This window comes from Pongo abelii, chromosome 1 (genome assembly GCF_028885655.2).
Source record: "Pongo abelii isolate AG06213 chromosome 1, NHGRI_mPonAbe1-v2.0_pri, whole genome shotgun sequence".
Classification (NCBI taxonomy): Eukaryota; Metazoa; Chordata; class Mammalia; order Primates; family Hominidae; genus Pongo; species Pongo abelii.
The window spans coordinates 1,033,115-1,052,641 of NC_071985.2; the positions used below are offsets into that span (position 1 = coordinate 1,033,115).

Consider the following 19,527-nt stretch of genomic DNA (forward strand, 5'->3'; position numbering starts at 1 on the left):
CATTACAGAAAGCATAAACTTGTCATAGGCCATCCAGAGTGGTATCAGGACTTAAGAACCACTGATGAGCCTTCTGCTAAATCTCAGTAATAAAAAGGCCCCCTAAATTGAAAGAAAGAGTAACTGGTATGTTAAGTGTCTAAGATAAGAAAGAGAAAACATCTTACAGCTTTCAATTAGATCCACCAAGTCAAGAGATTTTTGTTTTTGTTTCAGACATGAGCAAAAAAAAATTTTTAATTACTGGAAAATAAATTGACAATAATAAAATTGTTATGCTGAGTGCCAACTTCAGTTAGGCCATTTTCATTTTCATTTCTGCATGACCAAAAAAAATTATCATTGACAGCATATTAGCAAAAATATGTACTTTCAAAATTTTTGGAAAAATGCCATGAAGACAAAGGTTGCTTAGAATTATATATATATTTGTAAAACAATTTTGCCCATATATCAGTGATTTTCTTCTTCCCTTGGTTAGTTTTATTCCTGCACTCTAGGAACGAAATAATATTTTAATTACTATACACTGCTAAATGGACATGTATCTGAGTTCTGAAACCTTAGGCAGAAAGTGTTTCTACATTTTCACAGAGCAGATTCTCTGACTCACTCGTGTCAGGGCCCCCATCACCTCCTTGTTTCTCAGGCTGTAGATGATGGGGTTGAGAATTGGGGTGAGGATGGTGTAGAAAACAGCCAGAACCTTGTCCTCTGTTGGAGATCGCAGGGATCTTGGACGTAGGTAAGTGTAGAGAAAAGGTGCGTAGTAGAATGTTACTACAGTGAGGTGGGTGCTGCAGGTCAAATAGGCTTTCTTCCTCCCTTCTGCAGATTTCATGTGGTAGACAGCAAGGAGCACCCGTCCATAGGAACATGAAATACCAATGAAGGGAAACAAGAGAAAGATGGTGGTGCTCAAAAACACTGTGCCCTCATAGACCCAGGTGTCCATGCAGGCCAGAGTCACCATGGCTGGGACATCACAGAAGAAATGATTGATGGCCCTGGATCGGCAATAAGGGATATGGAGTATATATACAGTGTGAGCACAAGCATTGATAGAGCCTATGATCCAAGACCCTGTTATCATCAGCACACACACTCTTTTGCTCATGCGGATGAGATAGTGGAGAGGAAAGCAAATAGCAATGTAACGATCATAGGCCATAGATGCCAAAAGTAGTGCTTCTGCACCTCCTAATGCCAAGAAGAAGAAACTCTGAATCCCACACCCAGTGAAGGAGATAGTCTTGTTTCCATGCAGAAAATCGTAAACCATCTTTGGAACAATGGTGGAGATGTAATTTAGGTCAATGAGGGAGAGCTGACTAAGTAGGAAATACATGGGTGTGTGGAGGTGGGTGTCCAAGGAGATGAGAAGAATCATGGATAGGTTTCCAATTAGAGCCGTTAGGAAAATGAGAACAATGAGAGTGAAGAAAAAAAGGCCAATTCTTGATTGTGGGAACAGCCCCAATAAGATGAAATCAGTTGATGTTTGATTGTAATTTTCCATGGAGCATTCCTACAATCCATCTGGAAGGGAGACACAAGAGTAAGTTAAGTACAGTAATTCGCCCTTATCTGCAGGGGATGCATTCCAAGCTCCCCAGTGGATGTTTGAAACTGCAGTTGATACTGAACCCTAAATACACTATTATTTTTGTCTATACATACTTCTGATAAAGTTTAATTAATAAATTAGGCAAGTAAGAGACTAACAAGAGTAATTGATAATAAAATAGAACAATTATACAGTCTACTATAAATAAGTGAATATGATCTCTTTCTCAAAATCTTTTATTATACTGTACTCAGACTTCTTTGTTCTGATTTTTACCTATTTTGAAAAAAGAAATATTATTTTCTTACCCAGAGTTTCACATTTGATGAGATCAACGTTTGTTACCAGATTTTTTTTCTGAGAAATACGTAAATTTATAAGAAAGATATCTCTATTACAACTTCAATAGAATATGAATGGTTTACTGCCTGACACAAACTCAGATATAATCAAAGTCAGATGTTATATTGAATACCTATGCATAGAAAGTCAATATAATGCATACATTACAGATTTATATTTGAATAAATTAGTCTTACCTTTATAGAATGATTTGTTATATTTCCACATTTATTCTTTTTCTTTTTTTTTAAGTGACAGGGTCTCTCCCTGTTACCCAGGCTGGAGTGCAGTGGCAAGATCATAGCTCACTGCAGCCTTGAACTTCTGGGCTCAAGTGATCCTCCTGCCTCAGCCTCCTGAGTAGCTAAGACTACAGCCATGTGCCACCATGCCTAGTTAACTTTATAATTTTGTAGACATGAAGTGTCACTGTGTTGCTCAGGCTGGTTTTGAACTCTTGGCCTCAGTAATCCTCCTGTCTCGGCCTTGCAAAGTGCTGCGATTGCAGGCATGAGCTCCCTACCCAACCCGTGTTTATTCTGTCAGATTCACTTCTAAAACCGCAGAAGGCTGTCTCTCATTTTGAGAAACTTGAATGCTCTTTGTGCAATAATGCCAAGTCAAACTTCTTTTGTCAGTTATAATTTGGTCCTCCTATTTAGAAACCTAGAATAAAACCTTATTGCTATGTCCCTTTTACAGAAAGTCATATTAATTCACACTCTTGATTTTCAATATTGATCATCATCCATTCTCTTTTGCCTCCTTGCCTAATTTCAGAATGCTCTACTTAAAGCAGACCCCTCACCAAATAGGTTACAGATTTTGTCTTTTGCTTCTCTAGCACTTAGATAACATTATACATTGCTCTATGGATCCTTCAAAAGAATGCACTTGGAGGAGTGTTCAATTGCCTAAATAAAAAAAAGAAACTAAAATCCGGACAGACTTCTAGGTAGAGGTGTGTTAGAAATTCCACTCCAGATGTAAGACATCAGTAAACAGCCTTGCACAGTATGCCTAAAAGAACCAGAGTTTTTAGGCTTAAATATTAGTCTAGAGCCAAAGATCACCAGAATTTGGAGCAAGTATAACAACCTGTATGAGGAAGATTCCCAGGGTGCAAACACACACAAATATGCACAATCACACACAGTCATATGCATAAATACACTGACTTTAAAATGATTAAAATATTCAGAAAGAATAATTTTTTGTGATCAAAATTCGTATCTTCAGAGATGTATGATATGTTATGAAATCCATAAAATAAATATCATTTGCTATATGAAAGGATATGACATGTAACATTAAAGGACTTTTGAAAACTAAAATTCTATTAATTGATAAAAATATTAAGAGGAAGTTTCAAAAGACAAAGTAAGAAAACTCTATTTGAAGGTAAACAAAAGCAACAACAACATGAAAAGACTGCTATTTAGGAAAGATAGAAAAATTAGGGAATTCATACAGGAGGACCAATATGTGCTTAAGGACATTCCTAGAAAGGGATATAGTAAAATAATAATGAAGTTAACATTCTCAAAAAATTTCTCTCAACTGAAATATATTAACTATCATGTTCAAATGCAATAGTTTTTTTTTGTATTGCAGCAATAAATTCTATAAGATGAAATGATGTTGTCAACCCCTCATTGCAGACATAAAGTGGAATGTAATTCTGCTGTGACAATGGGAGAAAGGGTGATTATGGAGGAGGGAGCAGGTCACTATCCATGCTAGCCTATATCATGGGTCAAGGAATGGTATTTGGGATATCCCAACAATTACATATCTTCACAGAAAAATGGTCTCCCAGAAACTCTAAATGAAAGACATTTTCTATTTTGTTTCCAATATAAAAGTTTCCCTACTGGAGGAATTCACTTACAAAAAACACCCATGTAATCTGTGTAAATCAAGCTGCAGATGTACATATTCCACATAATAATTAAAATTCTCCAAACAGTGCCCAAGTTCCAAATGAATTACATATTACTGTCTTTTGAAGTTTAAATGCATCATTGCATCGCATGGATCTCCTTTTCCTATCCTTCAGTTTAGAGTTGAAAATGAGTTAATGAAAATAGCCTAATTTTGTGATTCATATATTCACAGAAGACAAAGATTTTTCAACTATAGTCTCATTATTTAAAGGAAGAATAACTGAATCACAGAGATTTGAAGAGAGTTATTCATGACTGTGCAGTGACCTGGTGACAGAGTTTGGAACCAAGGAGGACGGTCCTCTTGAGTCCAGATTCTGCAGTTTTCCAGTGAGGCACAGATTTATTAAACCTACCCTTTCCTCAGTTTTGATCAAAACTATTCTCAAAGAAAAATCACCATTCATCACAATATGAGGCTGCTCTCCTTAAAGTTGGTCTGAACATTTGCATAGGTGCAGAAAAATTCTGGATTTACCAAAAAAAAAAAAAAAAAAAAAAGCTGGGGAGGCAGGGGCACAAATTGACTATGCTGGAAATTTTATAAGAAATCAGATTGAACTTTGAAAAGTTACGAAAACCCAGGAAACTGTTTACCGGGTTTTGCAGAAATCTGGATTACTTCCTCTCTTCTGAAGCAATATCTGAAATATACTAAACTTCTGAACCTCTGAAAATTCCAGAAAGTGATCTCTGTTACTTACATGTAGGGCTTGGGAATGATAAAACAGGCATTTCATTAGAAAGACTGAATTCACATAAGGTAAAATAGCAAGTAAGAAGCAGCAGTAAGATTATAATGAGCATCATACAATCACTCATCACTCATGGCAAAATAATCAAACCAAACTAAAACAAAACGCCAACCAAGTAGGAACAAGGGAAATGCTGCCTCCTACAATCATTAGTGTGAATGTGGGTTCTTTCATTTCAGCATAGTCTAATATAATTTATCCCTGTCTCTTCCATTGACCATCATTTCCCTTTCCATCCAGATAACACATTTATGAATTAGCTGCAAAACCACTTTTGGTTGTCTGCATTTCATACTCCAAGATTACTGCTGAATGGTGTTACAGAAACTACAGTCACTAGTGCTGAAATTCACCTCAATTCTATTTCTGAAACAGTTCTCTTAAGCACTTGCCAGAGTCCCTTCTTCCCTGTGATCAATAAAAATTTTAAAATACAGTTATAAGTAGTACCTTTATTGTTTCCTCATTTCCAAACACTCACCGCCTTGCTTAGCTGACGGCAGTCCTACAGTCATCATAGGAACAAAGTCATTTTTCTAAGTAGGCGTTAAGAATATTTTTTAGGAAATGTATATATTCATTTTGCATCCCTACACATGAGATTTCAGAGACCTTCATGGGGATTCTGTAGCAACCGTGAATCCAGTCCTTCTTTACCTGGAGAACGAGATTAACAGCTGTTTTGCTGGTATTTACTGGGGATTGTCCACTGAGACTTTGGAAATTCTCGGCTAAGTCACTAATAACATAGGATGGCCTTAGTCCAAGGTTCAGAAATGAGTTCTGATCATGTGTTTAGATGTTTCAAGGCATGTCAACGGTAAACTGAATAGAGAAATATTTATTTATTTATTCACATTATGTCTATGCTATTGTGTTTCTAAACTTTATGAAAACTTATAGTTTGAATACTGTTATTCAGTGCATTCACAGTAACAATGAGTTAATTTCTTTCTGAGTTTGATTTATATTGGCAATAAGATTTAAACCACTAAAATAGAATGAGGTTAATTTAATAAAAACACATAAGTAGAAATTATTACGATATCACATACATGGGACTTTTAACATATTTTAGGCATCATACATGTTCAAATTGTTTACATTTGGAAATGCTCATTAAATTATAAAGTGATTTTCTCCTATTAAAACATAATGAAATGATGTTACTACTCTCTTTGGTTTATTAATATTTAGAAAATATTTAGTAATTTAATTAGTTTTATTCAGTAGAGTGCTTCAAATGTTCTAAAATTTCTTATAGTTTCTACTAAATGAATTAATTATACAATCTACCTGGGAAATGTGATATTGGTTCAGTTTTAATTTTGTTGAGCTTTAAAATTATTCATATTTTTTATACATGTATTTAATTAATATTATTATTTTTTGACACATTTTGATATATATTTTGACTCATATTTATTGTGATATATATGTATAGGCTAGTAGCATGAAGCAGTGGGAGTGGAGAAGGAACCAAGAAACCTGTAACTGGTTGTGATCAATTAGTTGTAAATACCACTACACTCCAACCAGCTAATCTGATGTACTGATGCATGTATATGTTTTATAATCATCCAGTCACCGTAGTTAGTGCACAGTGCTGGCAAGGACAAATTCCTGAAAGTCAAAGTGTACAGATGTTTCAATATTACTGTATTTGAAAAGCTGAAGGATTTTTTTTCTCAAGTTTAAAACCTTGGCTTTTTCTCCACATCCTCTCCAGCACCTGTTGTTTCCTGACTTTTTAATGATTGCCATTCTAACTGGTGTGAGATGGTATCTCATTGTGGTTTTGATTTGCATTTCTCTGATGGCCAGTGATGGTGAGCATTTTCTCATGTGTTTTTTGGCTGCATAAATGTCTTGAGAAGTGTCTGTTCATGTCCTTCGCCCACTTTTTGATGGGGTTGTTTGTTTTTTTCTTGTAAATTTGTTGGAGTTCATTGTAGATTCTGGTTATTAGCCCTTTGTCAGATGAGTAGGTTGTGAAAATTTTCTCCCATTTTGTAGGTTGCCTGTTCACTCTGATGGTAGTTTCTTTTGCTGTGCAGAAACTCTTTAGTTTAATTAGATCCCATTTGTCAATTTTGGCTTTTGTTGCTATTGCTTTTGGTGTTTTATACATGAAGTCCTTGCCCATGCCTATGTCCTCAATGGTATTGCCTAGGTTTTCTTCTAGGGTTTTTATGGTTTTAGGTCTAATGTTTAAGTCTTTAATCCATCTTGAATTGATTTTTGTATAAGGTGTAAGGAAGGGATCCAGTTTTCCCAGCACCATTTATTAAATAGGGAATCCTTTCCCCATTGCTTGTTTTTCTCAGGTTTGTCAAAGATCAGATAGTTATAGATATGCGGCATTATTTCTGAGGGCTCTGTTCTGTTCCATTGGTCTATATCTCTGTTTTGGTACCAGTACCATGCTGTTTTGGTTACTATAGCCTTGTAGTATAGTTTGAAGTCAGGTAGCGTGATGCCTCCAGCTTTGTTCTTTTGGCTTAGGATTGACTTGGCGATGCGGGCTCTTTTTTGGTTCCATATGAACTTTAAAGTAGTTTTTTCCAATTCTGTGAAGAAAGTCATTGGTAGCTTGATGGGGATGGCATTGAATCTGTAAATTACCTTGGGCAGTATGGCCATTTTCACGATGTTGATTCTTCCTACCAATGAGCATGGAATGTTCTTCCATTTGTTTGTATCCTCTTTTATTTTGTTGAGCAGTGGTTTGTAGTTCTCCTTGAAGAGGTCCTTCATGTCCCTTGTAATTTGGATTCCTAGGTATTTTATTCTCTTTGAAGCAATTGTGAATGGGAGTTCACTCATGATTTGGCTCTCTGTTTGTCTGTTGTTGGTGTATAAGAATGCTTGTGATTTTTGTACATTGATAATAGGAACACTTTTACACTGTTGGTGGGACTGTAAACAAGTTCCACCATTGTGGAAGTCAGTGTGGCGATTCCTCAGGGATCTAGAACTAGAAATACCATTTTACCCAGCCATCCCATTACTGGGTATATACCCAAAGGACTATAAATCATGCTGCTATAAAGACACATGCACACGTATGTTTACTGCAGCATTATTCACAATAGCAAAGACTTGGAACCAACCCAAATGTCCAACAACGATAGACTGGATTAAGAAAATGTGGCACATATACACCATGGAATACTATGCATCCATAAAAAAGGATGAGCTCATGTCCTTTGTAGGGACATGGATGAAATTGGAAATCATCATTCTCAGTCAACTACCGCAAGAACAAAAAACCAAACACCGCATATTCTCACTCATAGGTGGGAATTGAACAATGAGAACACATGGACACAGGAAGGGGAACTTCACACTCTGGAGACTGTTGTGGGGTAGAGGGAGAGGGGAGGGATAGCACTGGGAGATATACCTAATGCTAGATGACGAGTTAGTGGGTGCAGCGCACCAGCATGGCACATGTATACATATGTAACTAACCTGCACATTGCGCACATGTACCCTAAAACTAAAGTATAATAATACTAAATAAATAAAAATAAAAAAATAAATTAAAAAAAAGTGAGAGGAGGGCTGTAGAAATAAAACAGAAGACAGCAATTAAATAAAAATGAGAGGTTTAAAAATTATTTTGCTAGTGTTCTAACTTTTTTCACAATCAGTGAATGAATAAAATATGTAAGCAAGACATTAATTATTGGATATAAATAAAGATCCATCAGCATGTGATTCTATTGAAGACATATTAAATAACTCAAGAAGTGGATTAGTATCTGTAATCTTGAAAATTTCTAAACCATCTATTTCTACATCCTTACTAGCACTGATTGCAATCAGTTGAATCAGTAGTTTATGTTAATTTCATTTGCTGTTATTTTACACAGGGGAATATTTGCATTTGCATTGTATTCCTGACATAAGTAAAACCCATTTCAAAATTCAAAAAAAAACCTTGGCTTTTAACATAATAGTAGGCGCCATGTCTAGTGCAACCAGGGAACTGTTTTCACATCTTTTTAAAAGACAAATCTATTTGTGGTGAAATGTGAAGTAAGAACATTTGATGTGAGAAGACAGACTTCAAGGGAACTGCTGTAAAAAAGAAAGACTTTTAGGTATACCTGGAAACTACCACTAGGGTCACATAAGCAAATATGAGGGATATAAGTCAACAACTCCCTCCTGAAATACCCCAGGTCTCCTGAGAGTTTTCTGGAAGTAGAAATTGACTATTTCACAGTTCTGCAGTAGAAACCACAAAACTAAGCACAAAGTAGTCCACAACTTAGTTTATTCTGGAAGAAGAGATTAGAACAAGGAATGTAAATAAAACTCTAGCCTTCTGGAGAGACCTTATTTTACATTTTTACATGCCTGTGTTCAGTCCATTTGAATTATTCATTAAATCACACAGATCTTTATTTTTTTTTTGCTTTTTTTAATTATTATTATACTTTAAGTTTTAGGGTACATGTGCACAATGTGCAGGTTAGTTACATATGTATACATGTGCCATGCTGGTGCGCTGCACCCATTAACTTGCCATTTAGCATTAGGTATATCTCCTAATGCTATCCCTCCCCCCTCCCCCTACCCCACAACAGTCCCCAGAGTGTGATGTTCCCCTTCCTGTGTCCATGTGTTCTCATTGTTCAATTCCCATCTATGAGCAAGAACATGCGGTGTTTGGTTTTTTGTCCTTGCGATAGTTTACTGAGAATGATGATTTCCAATTTCATCCATGTCCCTACAAAGGACATGAGCTCATCCTTTTTTATGGCTGCATAGTATTCCATGGTGTATATGTGCCACACTGAAAAAATGCTCATCATCACTGGCCATCAGAGAAATGCAAATCAAAACCACAATGAGATACCATCTCACACCAGTTAGAATGGCAATCATTAAAAAGTCAGGAAACAACAGGTGCTGGAGAGGATGTGGAGAAATAGGAACACTTTTACACTGTTGGTGAGACTGTAAACTAGTTCAACCATTGTGGAAGTCAGTGTGGCGATTCCTCAGGGATCTAGAACTAGAAATACCATTTGACCCAGCCGTCCCATTACTGGGTATATACCCAAAGGACTACAAATCATGCTGCTATAAAGACACATGCACACGCATGTTTATTGCGGCACTATTCACAACAGCAAAGACTTGGAACAAACCCAAATGTCCAACAATGATAGACTGGATTAAATCACATAGATCTTTAAATGCATAATCATATCTACTTAAAAAGAAGCCCCAATCTATGTCCCGAAGATACTCCAAGATTTCTGCTGAATTTTGTTAACAGAAAGTACAGTCATTAGTGCTGAAATTTCAATTATTTTTCTGAACAAAAGTTCTCTTTTTAGCATTAGGAGATATACCTAATGTTAAATGACGAGTTGATGGGTGCAGCACACCAACATGGCACATGTATACATATGTAACTAACCTGCATGTTGTGCTCATGTACCCTAAAACTAAAGCTCTCAATAAATTAGGAATTGATGGGACGTATCTCAAAATAATAAGAGCTATTTATGACAAACCCACAGCCAATATCATACTGAATGGGCAAAAACTAGAAGCATTCCTTTTGAAAACTGGCACAAGACAGGGATGCCCTCTCTCACCACTCCTATTCAACATAGTGTTGGAAGTTTTGGCCAGGGCAATCAGGCAGGAGAAAGAAATAGAGTATTCGATCAGGAAAAGAGGAAGTCAAATTGTCTCCATTTGCAGATGGCATGATTGTATATTTAGAAAACCCAATCAGCTCAGCCCAAAATCTCCTCAAGCTGATAAGCAACTTCAGCAAAGTCTCAAGATATAAAATCAATATGCAAAAATCACAAGCATTCTTATACACCAATAACAGACAAACAGAGAGCCAAATCATGAGTGAACTCCCATTCATGATTGCTTCACAGAGAATAAAATACCTAGGACTCCAACTTACAAGGGATGTGAAGGACCTTGTCAAAGAGAACTACAAACCACTGCTCAACGAAATAAAAGAGCATACAAACAAATGGAAGAACATTCCATGCTCATGGATAGGAAGAATCAATATCATGAAAATGGCCATACTGCCAAAGGTAATTTATAGATTCAAGGCCATCCCCATCAAGCTACCAATGACTTTCTTCACAGAATTGGAAAAAAAACTACTTTAAAGTTCAAAGAACCAAAAAAGAGCCCACATTGCCAAGACAATCCTAAGCCAAAAGAACAAAGCTGGAGGCATCACGCTACCTGACTTCAAACTACACTACAAGGCTATAGTAACCAAAACAGCATGGTACTGGTACCAAAACAGAGATATAGACCAATGGAACAGAACAGAGCCCTCAGAAATAATACCACACATCTACAACCATCTGATCTTTGACAAACCTGACAAAAACAGGAAATGGGGAAACGATTCCCTATTTAATAAATGGTGCTGGGAAAACTGGCTAGCCATATGTAGAAAGCTGAAACTGGATCCCTTCCTTACGCCTTATACAAAAATTAATTCAAGATGGATTAAAGACTTAAATGTTAGACCTAAAAAGCACAAAAACCCTAGAAGAAAACCTAGGCAATACCATTCAGGACACAGGCATGGGCAAGGACTTCATGTGTAAAACACCAAAAGCAATGGCAACAAAAGCCAAAATTGACAAATGGGATCTAATTAAAGTGAAATAAAGTTCTCTTTAGTGCTTGCCATAGTCCCTTCTTCCATGTGATTAATAAAAATTTAAAAATACAAATACAATTAGTGCTTTTTATTATCTCCTCAATTTCAAACACTCACTGCCTTGCTTAGCTGTCAGCAGTCCTACAGTCATCATATGAACAAAGTCATGTTTCTGAAAAAGCTTCCTGAATGTTTTTTTAAAGAAATATATATATATTTCTATAAATTTTATATATATATATTCGTTTTTCATCCCTACACTTGAGATTTTAGAGAACTTCGTGGTGATTCAGTAGCAACCACGATTCCAGTCTTTCTTTACTGGGAGAACAAGTTTAATGATTGTTTCACTGGGATTCACTGGGGAATGTCCACTGAGAGTTTGGACATTCTAGGCTAGATCACTGATAACACAGGATTGCCTAAGTCCAAAGTTCAGAAATGAGCTCTGATCATATATTTAGATGTTTCAAGGCATGTCAAGGGTAAATTCAGCGGGGAAAGTATATTTATTCTGGTTTTACTAATGCAACTGTCTCTCTAATACTTTATGAAATCCTACATTTTATATGTTGTTATTCATTGCATTCATAGCAATGATATGTCTGTATATATTGTTTCCCAATTTAGTTTATATTGGCAATAAGCTTTAGAACATAAAAACAGAAAGACATTAATTTAATTAAAACAAAGAAGTATAACATATTAAAATATCACATATGGGAGTTATCTTTAACATATCTTAAGTATATGTTTATATTGTTTCTTTTCTTTTGGATATGCCCACTAAATTTTACAACAATTTTCTCTTATAAAAATAGATGATAAAATGACGTTACTACTGACTGTGGTATAACACTATCTAGAATATACTTAGTAATTAAATTTTTATGCCAAAGAATACCTTAAATATACTCAAATTTTTCATGGTTTCCAGTAAATTAATTATGCCCTCTATCTTGAAAAGGTAGCATTAGTCCATTTTAAATATTTGGGATTTTACAAATGTTTAAATGTTTTTAAGAATTGTTTATTTATTTAATTGATACATTGTCATTGTATGTATTTATGGGTTACAATTTGATGCTTTTATCTAACTATATGTTATTTAATGATCTAATCAGGGTAGGAAGTGTATAATACTAGCAAAGATAATTTCCTGAAAGTCAAACACAGATGTTTTGATATTCTTGCATTTGAAAATTTAAAGAATTTCTTTACCTTTAAAACCCTGTGTTTGAACATGAAAGTAGATGCCACATGTAGTGCACACTGGGCCCTATTTTTATATCTTCTTTAGAAGACAAAACACATTTGTGCTGAACAAGGAGGAAAGAGTCCTTATTTGATGCGGGAAGGAGTGCTTTGAGAGGATTTCTGTATGAAAGAAAGACTTTATAGGTCATGACTCAAGACTACCCACTGGGATCCTGTAAACATGTGTGGTGGATATGAGGGCATGGTGGCACAGGCCTGTAATTCCACCTATGGGGAGACTGAGGCAGGAGGACTGTTACAGGGCCACAGAGTTCAACTGCCCATGCAGTGGTAGCAGACCAAAACACCAAAACAGTGGGAGTTGCAACAGAGAAAGAGTTTATAAATAGTAGGTCATCTGAAGGAGGAAGAGAAAGGAAGCCTCAAATCAGCCTTCTGGAGAGACCTGTGGATGATGTTTTTAAGGAGTCCGGATGGGTGATGAGCTAAACTGTGGGGACTGCTGATTGGTGGAGAAGTGAGTGGTGAAATCATGAGACAGGGAGATGAAGACGCTGCATCCTGCACTGAGTCAGTTTCTCAGACAAGCTCGGTAGCCCTACTGGTTCGGTGGACCCACTGGAATTCAGGATCTAGAAAACATTTTATGTAGAAAACTTGAGGTTTCCTAATATTAAAGATGATATCTAAAGAAGCAATTAAGGGAAATGAGGACTTTGTGACAGGGGCTACATGACTTTTAAGCAGTAAGCAGCCACACAAAATAGGTTATCGGGCAAGCTGGTTCATGCTTACTGTATGCTTCTACTAAAAGTTTATGCTTTTGGTTAAAAACCCAGAATTTAGTTTTATTCATTTTGTGAGGATAGTTTCCAGATGATTTGCACCCATGAGTTTGAGACCACTCTGGGCAACTTATTCCACTTATTTTTAAGTCCAATATATATGTGAGATCACGTAGTATTTTTGTGTGTGCATGTATCTGAAAGCCAGTCTGGACTGAAGGACAGAAAGAAAGGAAACCAAGACTGGTACTGGGAGGCTACAGTCATAGTAACACAATAATTCCCAGTATTTACCAACTTGTGAGACCAAATGGGAATTAATCATGATTGGGAGTCTCACTAGGAAGGCTCCATGCCACAAAATCTGAAACATACAGAAACTTTAAGATGCCAAAGAGAATAAGAGACATTCCTGCATCCCTGCCACACATTGTACTCATTAATGAAATGAAAAGACAGCCTTTGCACACAGCTCTGAGTCACACTCCATCACTAGGTTCTATAGGTACCAATGCTTGTCCATTTGTTTCACAAATTCTTTCATGACAAGGTCTCTCTCTTTCATGACAAGGTCTCTCTCTCTCTCTCTTTTTCTCTGTCTCTCTCCATTCGGCGTCTGTCCAAATAGCACCACAGGAATTTGTTGGTTTAATTGAGGAATCAAGACCAAAACCTATCTATTTTTTTCATCTTCCATGTCTGTTTCTCCAAGTATCATGCATATAACAAACTTCTTACATATTCCATATCTCCTTTACAATGACCATGTAAATAAATAAATGAGGGGCATGGTAATGCTGGTTCAGCAGAAAGTCTAGTATCCATTCGCCATTCTTTATATATCTAAACTCTCTTTTGACATGCCTCAGAGAGCAAACCTTTCAATATCTATGATATAACCCAAATACTTACTCCTCTACCTGACTTATAAGTCTCCAAAATTAACAGCAACAAAATAAAATTGACAAGCAGGACCTAATTAAATGAAAGAACTTCTGTGCAGCAAAAGAAACTACCAACAGAGGAAACAGCCAACCTACAGAATAGGAAATAATATTTGCAAACTAAGCATCTGACAAAGATCTAATGCTCAGAATATATAGGGAAGTTAAATAAATCAACAAGCAAAAAACAACCCCATTAAAAAATGCACAAAGTACATGAACAGACACATCTCTGAAGAAGACATACAAGTGGCCAACAAGCATACGAAAAAATACTCAGCATCACTAATCATCACAGAAATGCAAATCAAAACCACAATGAGACACCATTTCATACAAGTCACAATGGCTATTACTAAAAATTAAAAAAAAACACAGATGTTGATGAAGCTGCAGAGAAAAGGGAATCCTTGTACGCTGTTGGTAGGAATGTAAATTAGTCCAGCAGCTATGGAAAGCAGTCTGGAGATTTCTCAAAAAATTTAAAAATGATACCATTTGACCCAGCAATTCCAATGCTCAGTACACACACACACACACACACACACACGCACGTATGCACACACACACATAAAATCATTCTACCAAAAAGGCACATGCATTCATATGTTCATTGCTGCACTATTCACAATAGCAAAGACATACATTCAACCTAGGTGCTCATCAACAGTGAATTGGATAAGGAATACCTATAGTTTTTCTGTTAAATTCAACTCAAAACTTTGATAACAATTATTGTTACTGTCTTAAAGTTTCAATTATGGAAGGCAAAGTAACACTTTCACCCATTCAAGCTTGCTATACCTTTATATTTTGTTAAACACTTTATGATATTTATTAAATATACAAAATCTAGTTAACTTGATAAAATTAACTTAAACATTTACCTCATTAAAATGTGTTTTTCTAGTTTTTCCTATTAATAAAACCATTTAAAAGTATTCCTAATAGAAACATTTATTTTTCTCTTTGCAATAACTTTTAGGATAAATTGCTAGAAGGGTTTGTAAAATACAAGCCTGTATGTATACATGAAATAAGACATAATTTTCAGGATATTCTTAAATATTGTATTCATGCTTCCAACAAAGAATGAGAAACTTGATTTGACTACAATCAATGTATGTAAGTATGTGTATGTATATATGTGTATGTGCATGTATTTTTCACTTGAGAAAACTAAAGTGTCAAAACAAACCATTCAATGAATAATGATAATTTCAAGTGGAGTTGTAGATTTTTGAAAAGAAACTGATTGTGAGACTTGAAATATAATTTTAGGAAGTTTCATAAAAACACAGATATTATATTAGCACATGTTTTTAATATAATGGGTTGATTGTATTTCAAATGTAATTCTTATATATTCTTACAATTTTAGTGGGAGGGAGGTGGAAGCCTTAGGTTATCTTTGTCTTTCTAGAGTGTGTTGGGTGATTGAAATTGGTACCCACAAAAGGAACAATACATTTTTAGACATGCATTGAAAAAACAAACATATGTAATAACTTTATTATTATTGGGGTTTTGAAAATATCCACAGCTTTCTACACTTGGAAAGACAGAAGGTTTGGTTTTCTTTCCAAAGAAACTAACAACGCTCTATAGACATTGAATGTGGAAATAGAGGGAATACACAAGTGAAAGGAATTTTCCTATTCTTTTTTTTTATGTAGAACGTTACTCTAGAGCATATTTTTCATGCCACCAGAACATTGTCAGTGCCAACACTGTAGATGATAGGATTGAGTGTAAGTTCAAGGAAAGCATAGAATATTTCTAGAAACTTAACCTGGCCTGAAACGTGGTATGATTTAAGTCTCATATACATATGTGAAAATGAATGAGTCCCAGTATGTTACAACTGCAATCATGAGGATGGACCAAGCGGAAAATGACCTTTTCCATGCCTGTGATAATTTCATCTGGGGGACACCTCACAGAATTTGGACAGAAGAAGCAGAAATCATAGAGAAAGGAATGAGCAAAAATATGATGCTGCTTACATTAACTCCTCATTCACCCTGTAATGTGTCTACATAAGAGAATCTGATGTAGATATAAGAACATATATTTTTTTCCTAAAATAAGTTTCAATTTGTTTAGTTACTAAGCCAGGTAGCAGTTTATTAAGCAGAATAGATTTACTTAGGCACTATAGAGACTAGTGGCTAATAGCCTCTTAAACTCTCTAAGCGAATACAAAATTTTACCTTATTTTGTCTAATTAATGTCTTGCATTCTTTACTTATAGCATAAGAACTCCTCAATAGAAGAAGCTGCATTTCTTCTCAAATGAATTGCCACAAAAGTCTAAAGGACATATCCAGCTACCAGCGACCTACAAAGGAATGTTCAAAAGACTATGTGTATCTCCACCACAATACCCAGGTATCTGAACACGCACCACTACAAATGCATGTCTTTAGATTGTGATACGCTTTACCTTTCAGTGCACTAATTATTTCTATGTGCAGTACTTCAGGGTTGTGGTTAATGCTTAAAATATCTTACTTTCCACTTCCAGTTTCATCCAAGTATGCTTTACAATCCCATGCTGATTGAACCACGCTCTTTACACTGTTTATTAAGAAATATATACGTGTGTGTGTGTGTGTGTGTGTGTGTGTGTGTGGGCATGTTTATTTATATGAAGTCTTCTACTACCCTCAATGTAGGCGTTTCTGTTTCTATATCCCCAATAGGAAAAAAATGTTTTTTTAGCCCTATCACAGATTATTTTTGTATTTTAATCTGGAAATTCATAAATCTATGAATTCTGACTTCTAAACTTCTATATCATCCTCAGATCTGTTCAGCAGAATGAATTTCTCTTGCTTACAATAATAATATCTTGGTATTCAGATTTTTACTGTCTCTGATTTCATGCTGCTCTTGGGTCCACATTAGGTATTATTATGAGTTGTAAAAGCAGGCTTTAAAAAATATACAGCACATGATGCATCTAATATTAACATTAGCACTTCCAGTCAATTTTGAACTTCTCTTAGCAATACATTTTTATGTATCATTATATTAGTAATTTTACTCATTCTCTACTGAAATAAAACTCCTTAGCACACCAGGGATAGGAGACTGTTACAGGACTGGAATCAAGTAAAAAAACTCAATTGCCAGGGAAAAAAATGTTATTAATATATAATAATTGCTTATTTTATGTCTAAATTATGAACATTAAACAGTTGTATTATTAGAAGATAATTTCATAGTTTAAGGTCCTTAATATATATTGCCACAATGTTCTTTTTAAAATGTTTGTACCATATTTCATGTATGCCTACCATATGTTATGATGTCCAATTCACCAAAATATGGTTAACATTTATTACTATTGTTTTTAATTTTCCAATTGTGAAAGGCTAAATAATCATTTTTCATTAAAGTTTCATATATATCTTCATATTTTGTTAAACATTTATTTCTATAGTATAAAACATTTAGTTAACATGCTATAATAAAATTAACCTGAACATTTATTTCATTAAAATGTGTTTTTCTAGTTTTTGCTATGAATAACATTATTTAGGGGAGAGGCGCTCAGGGGAGTGAGTTCCAGCGGCAGCTGAGCCTGGGAGAGGAGGCCCCTGAGCCAGCCCCATCCCTGAGCTGCTGATGGGAGAGGAGGAGGCCCCTGAACCAGCCCGGTAGCTGAGGGGCTGACGGAAGAGGAGGCCCCTGAGCCAGCCCCATCCCTGAGCTGCTGGTGGGAGAGGAGGAGGCCTGACAGTCGGAGCAAGAAGGGAGACTGCGGTAACCATCCCCGTCCCCACCCGTCCCCAAGGGGACCTCTCGCCCCATACCTCGGTCTGGAAGGCGTGCCCAGCGGCCCTTCCGCAGGAGGCACCAGTGTGTAGAGCAGAGCCCTTCCTTTCGAGAGGGTCTTCCCGCTCTCATCGTGGTCGGCGGTCACGGGAGAGGGGCCCTTCTGGACCCGCAGGCACGCCCACCACTGCCAAAGACGCCGCAGCGGGTCTAGCAGCAGCGCGTCCTCCGGCAGCCCCAGCGAGTGAGCCCGGGGCGCGGGTGCGGAAGATGATAAAGAGGCTCCACCTGGTGGCCGCAGCGGGTCCTGAAGCAGCGCGTCCTCCAGGAGCCCCGCGCGTTAGCCCACGGCGCAGGTGCGGAAGATGATAAACAGGCGCCACCTGGTGGCCGGGTCAGTGATTGGCCCCAAGAGCAATAAAGACCTTGGGAACCTGGGCCAAGGCGCCTGTGGCAAGGGGGTGAGTGCTTGGACCCTGCCAGAAGGACGTCTCGGGTTGCCTGAGGGTCATCTGCAATGTGGACAAGCACCGGGAGGCGGCACCGCCAAAAATCAACGCTCTCGACAAAAATAAACGAGAAGGATTAAGAGAACCAGCTCCTTTCCGTCTTGGGGTGTGACTGGTTCACCTCCCACGGTCCATGCACATCACCTTTGAGCTCCTGGGCAGGAACACCTTTGAGTTCCCGAAGGAGAATAACTTCCAGCCATTCCCCTCCCACATGTCTGGCACATGGCCCACCAGCTCGGCCACACCCTTAGATTTCTACATGAGAACCAGCTGACCCACACACCTGAAAACCGACAACATCCTGCGTGTGGATTCTGAGTTAAACACCATCTACAGCGAGCACAGGAGCGATGAGAAGTCAGTGAGGAGCACCAGTGTCCGAGTAGCTGACTTCCGCAATGCCACCTCTGACCGTGAGCATCACACCGCCATGGTGACCACCGTCACTGTCTCCTGCCTGAACCGATCCTTGATCTGGGCTGGACACGCCCCTGCCATGTCCGGGGCATGGGCTACCTTCTCTTTAAGTACTACCAGGTTTCACACTCTTCCAGACCTATGAAAACCAAGAGTGTCTGGTGATGATGAAGACCCTACGGCCCATCCCATTACGCGTGATCTCCTGTACCAAGAAGCAGAAATATTTCTACAAAGAAGGCCTAGTTTGGGATGAGAACAGCTCCGACAGCCCATATGTGAAGAACTGCAAACGTCTGAAGAGTGACATGCTCCAAGACTCTCTGGAGCACGTGCAGCTGTTTGACCTGATGCGGAGGGTGGTAAAATTGGACGCTGCCCAGCACATCACTCTGGCTGAGACTCCTGCACCCCGTCTTTGCTGGCCTGGCCCCTGAGTCGTGGTCCTTCCACACAAGCCACTACCCAAGCAGATGACAGGCGAAGGACACTGCATGAGGAGAGCGGAACTGGGCTGCCCAGCCCCCTTTCTCCAGCCCCTACCACCAGGTCCCAGGGCCAGAACCACCCAATGAGCAGTGCAAT

At 37.5% G+C, this 19,527-nt stretch overlaps 1 protein-coding gene and 1 pseudogene across 1 annotated transcript; one reads left to right on the top strand and one right to left on the bottom strand.

The window, feature by feature from the left end:
- Positions 1–458: 458 nt before the first annotated feature.
- Positions 459–1,526, bottom strand: LOC100454842 (olfactory receptor 2L8). The gene has a single exon (XM_002809202.4). It carries the CDS (start codon positions 1,517–1,519, stop codon positions 581–583), a length of 939 nt encoding a protein of 312 aa, XP_002809248.2. The 5' UTR covers positions 1,520–1,526; the 3' UTR covers positions 459–580.
- Positions 1,527–18,378: 16,852 nt separating this feature from the next.
- On the top strand, positions 18,379–19,527 carry LOC100461413 (dual specificity protein kinase CLK3-like; annotated as a pseudogene).

Coding starts and splice junctions, on each gene's coding strand:
- LOC100454842 (XM_002809202.4), bottom strand. CDS start 1,519: ATGGAAAATTACAATCAAACATCAACTGATTTCATCTTATTGGGGCTG.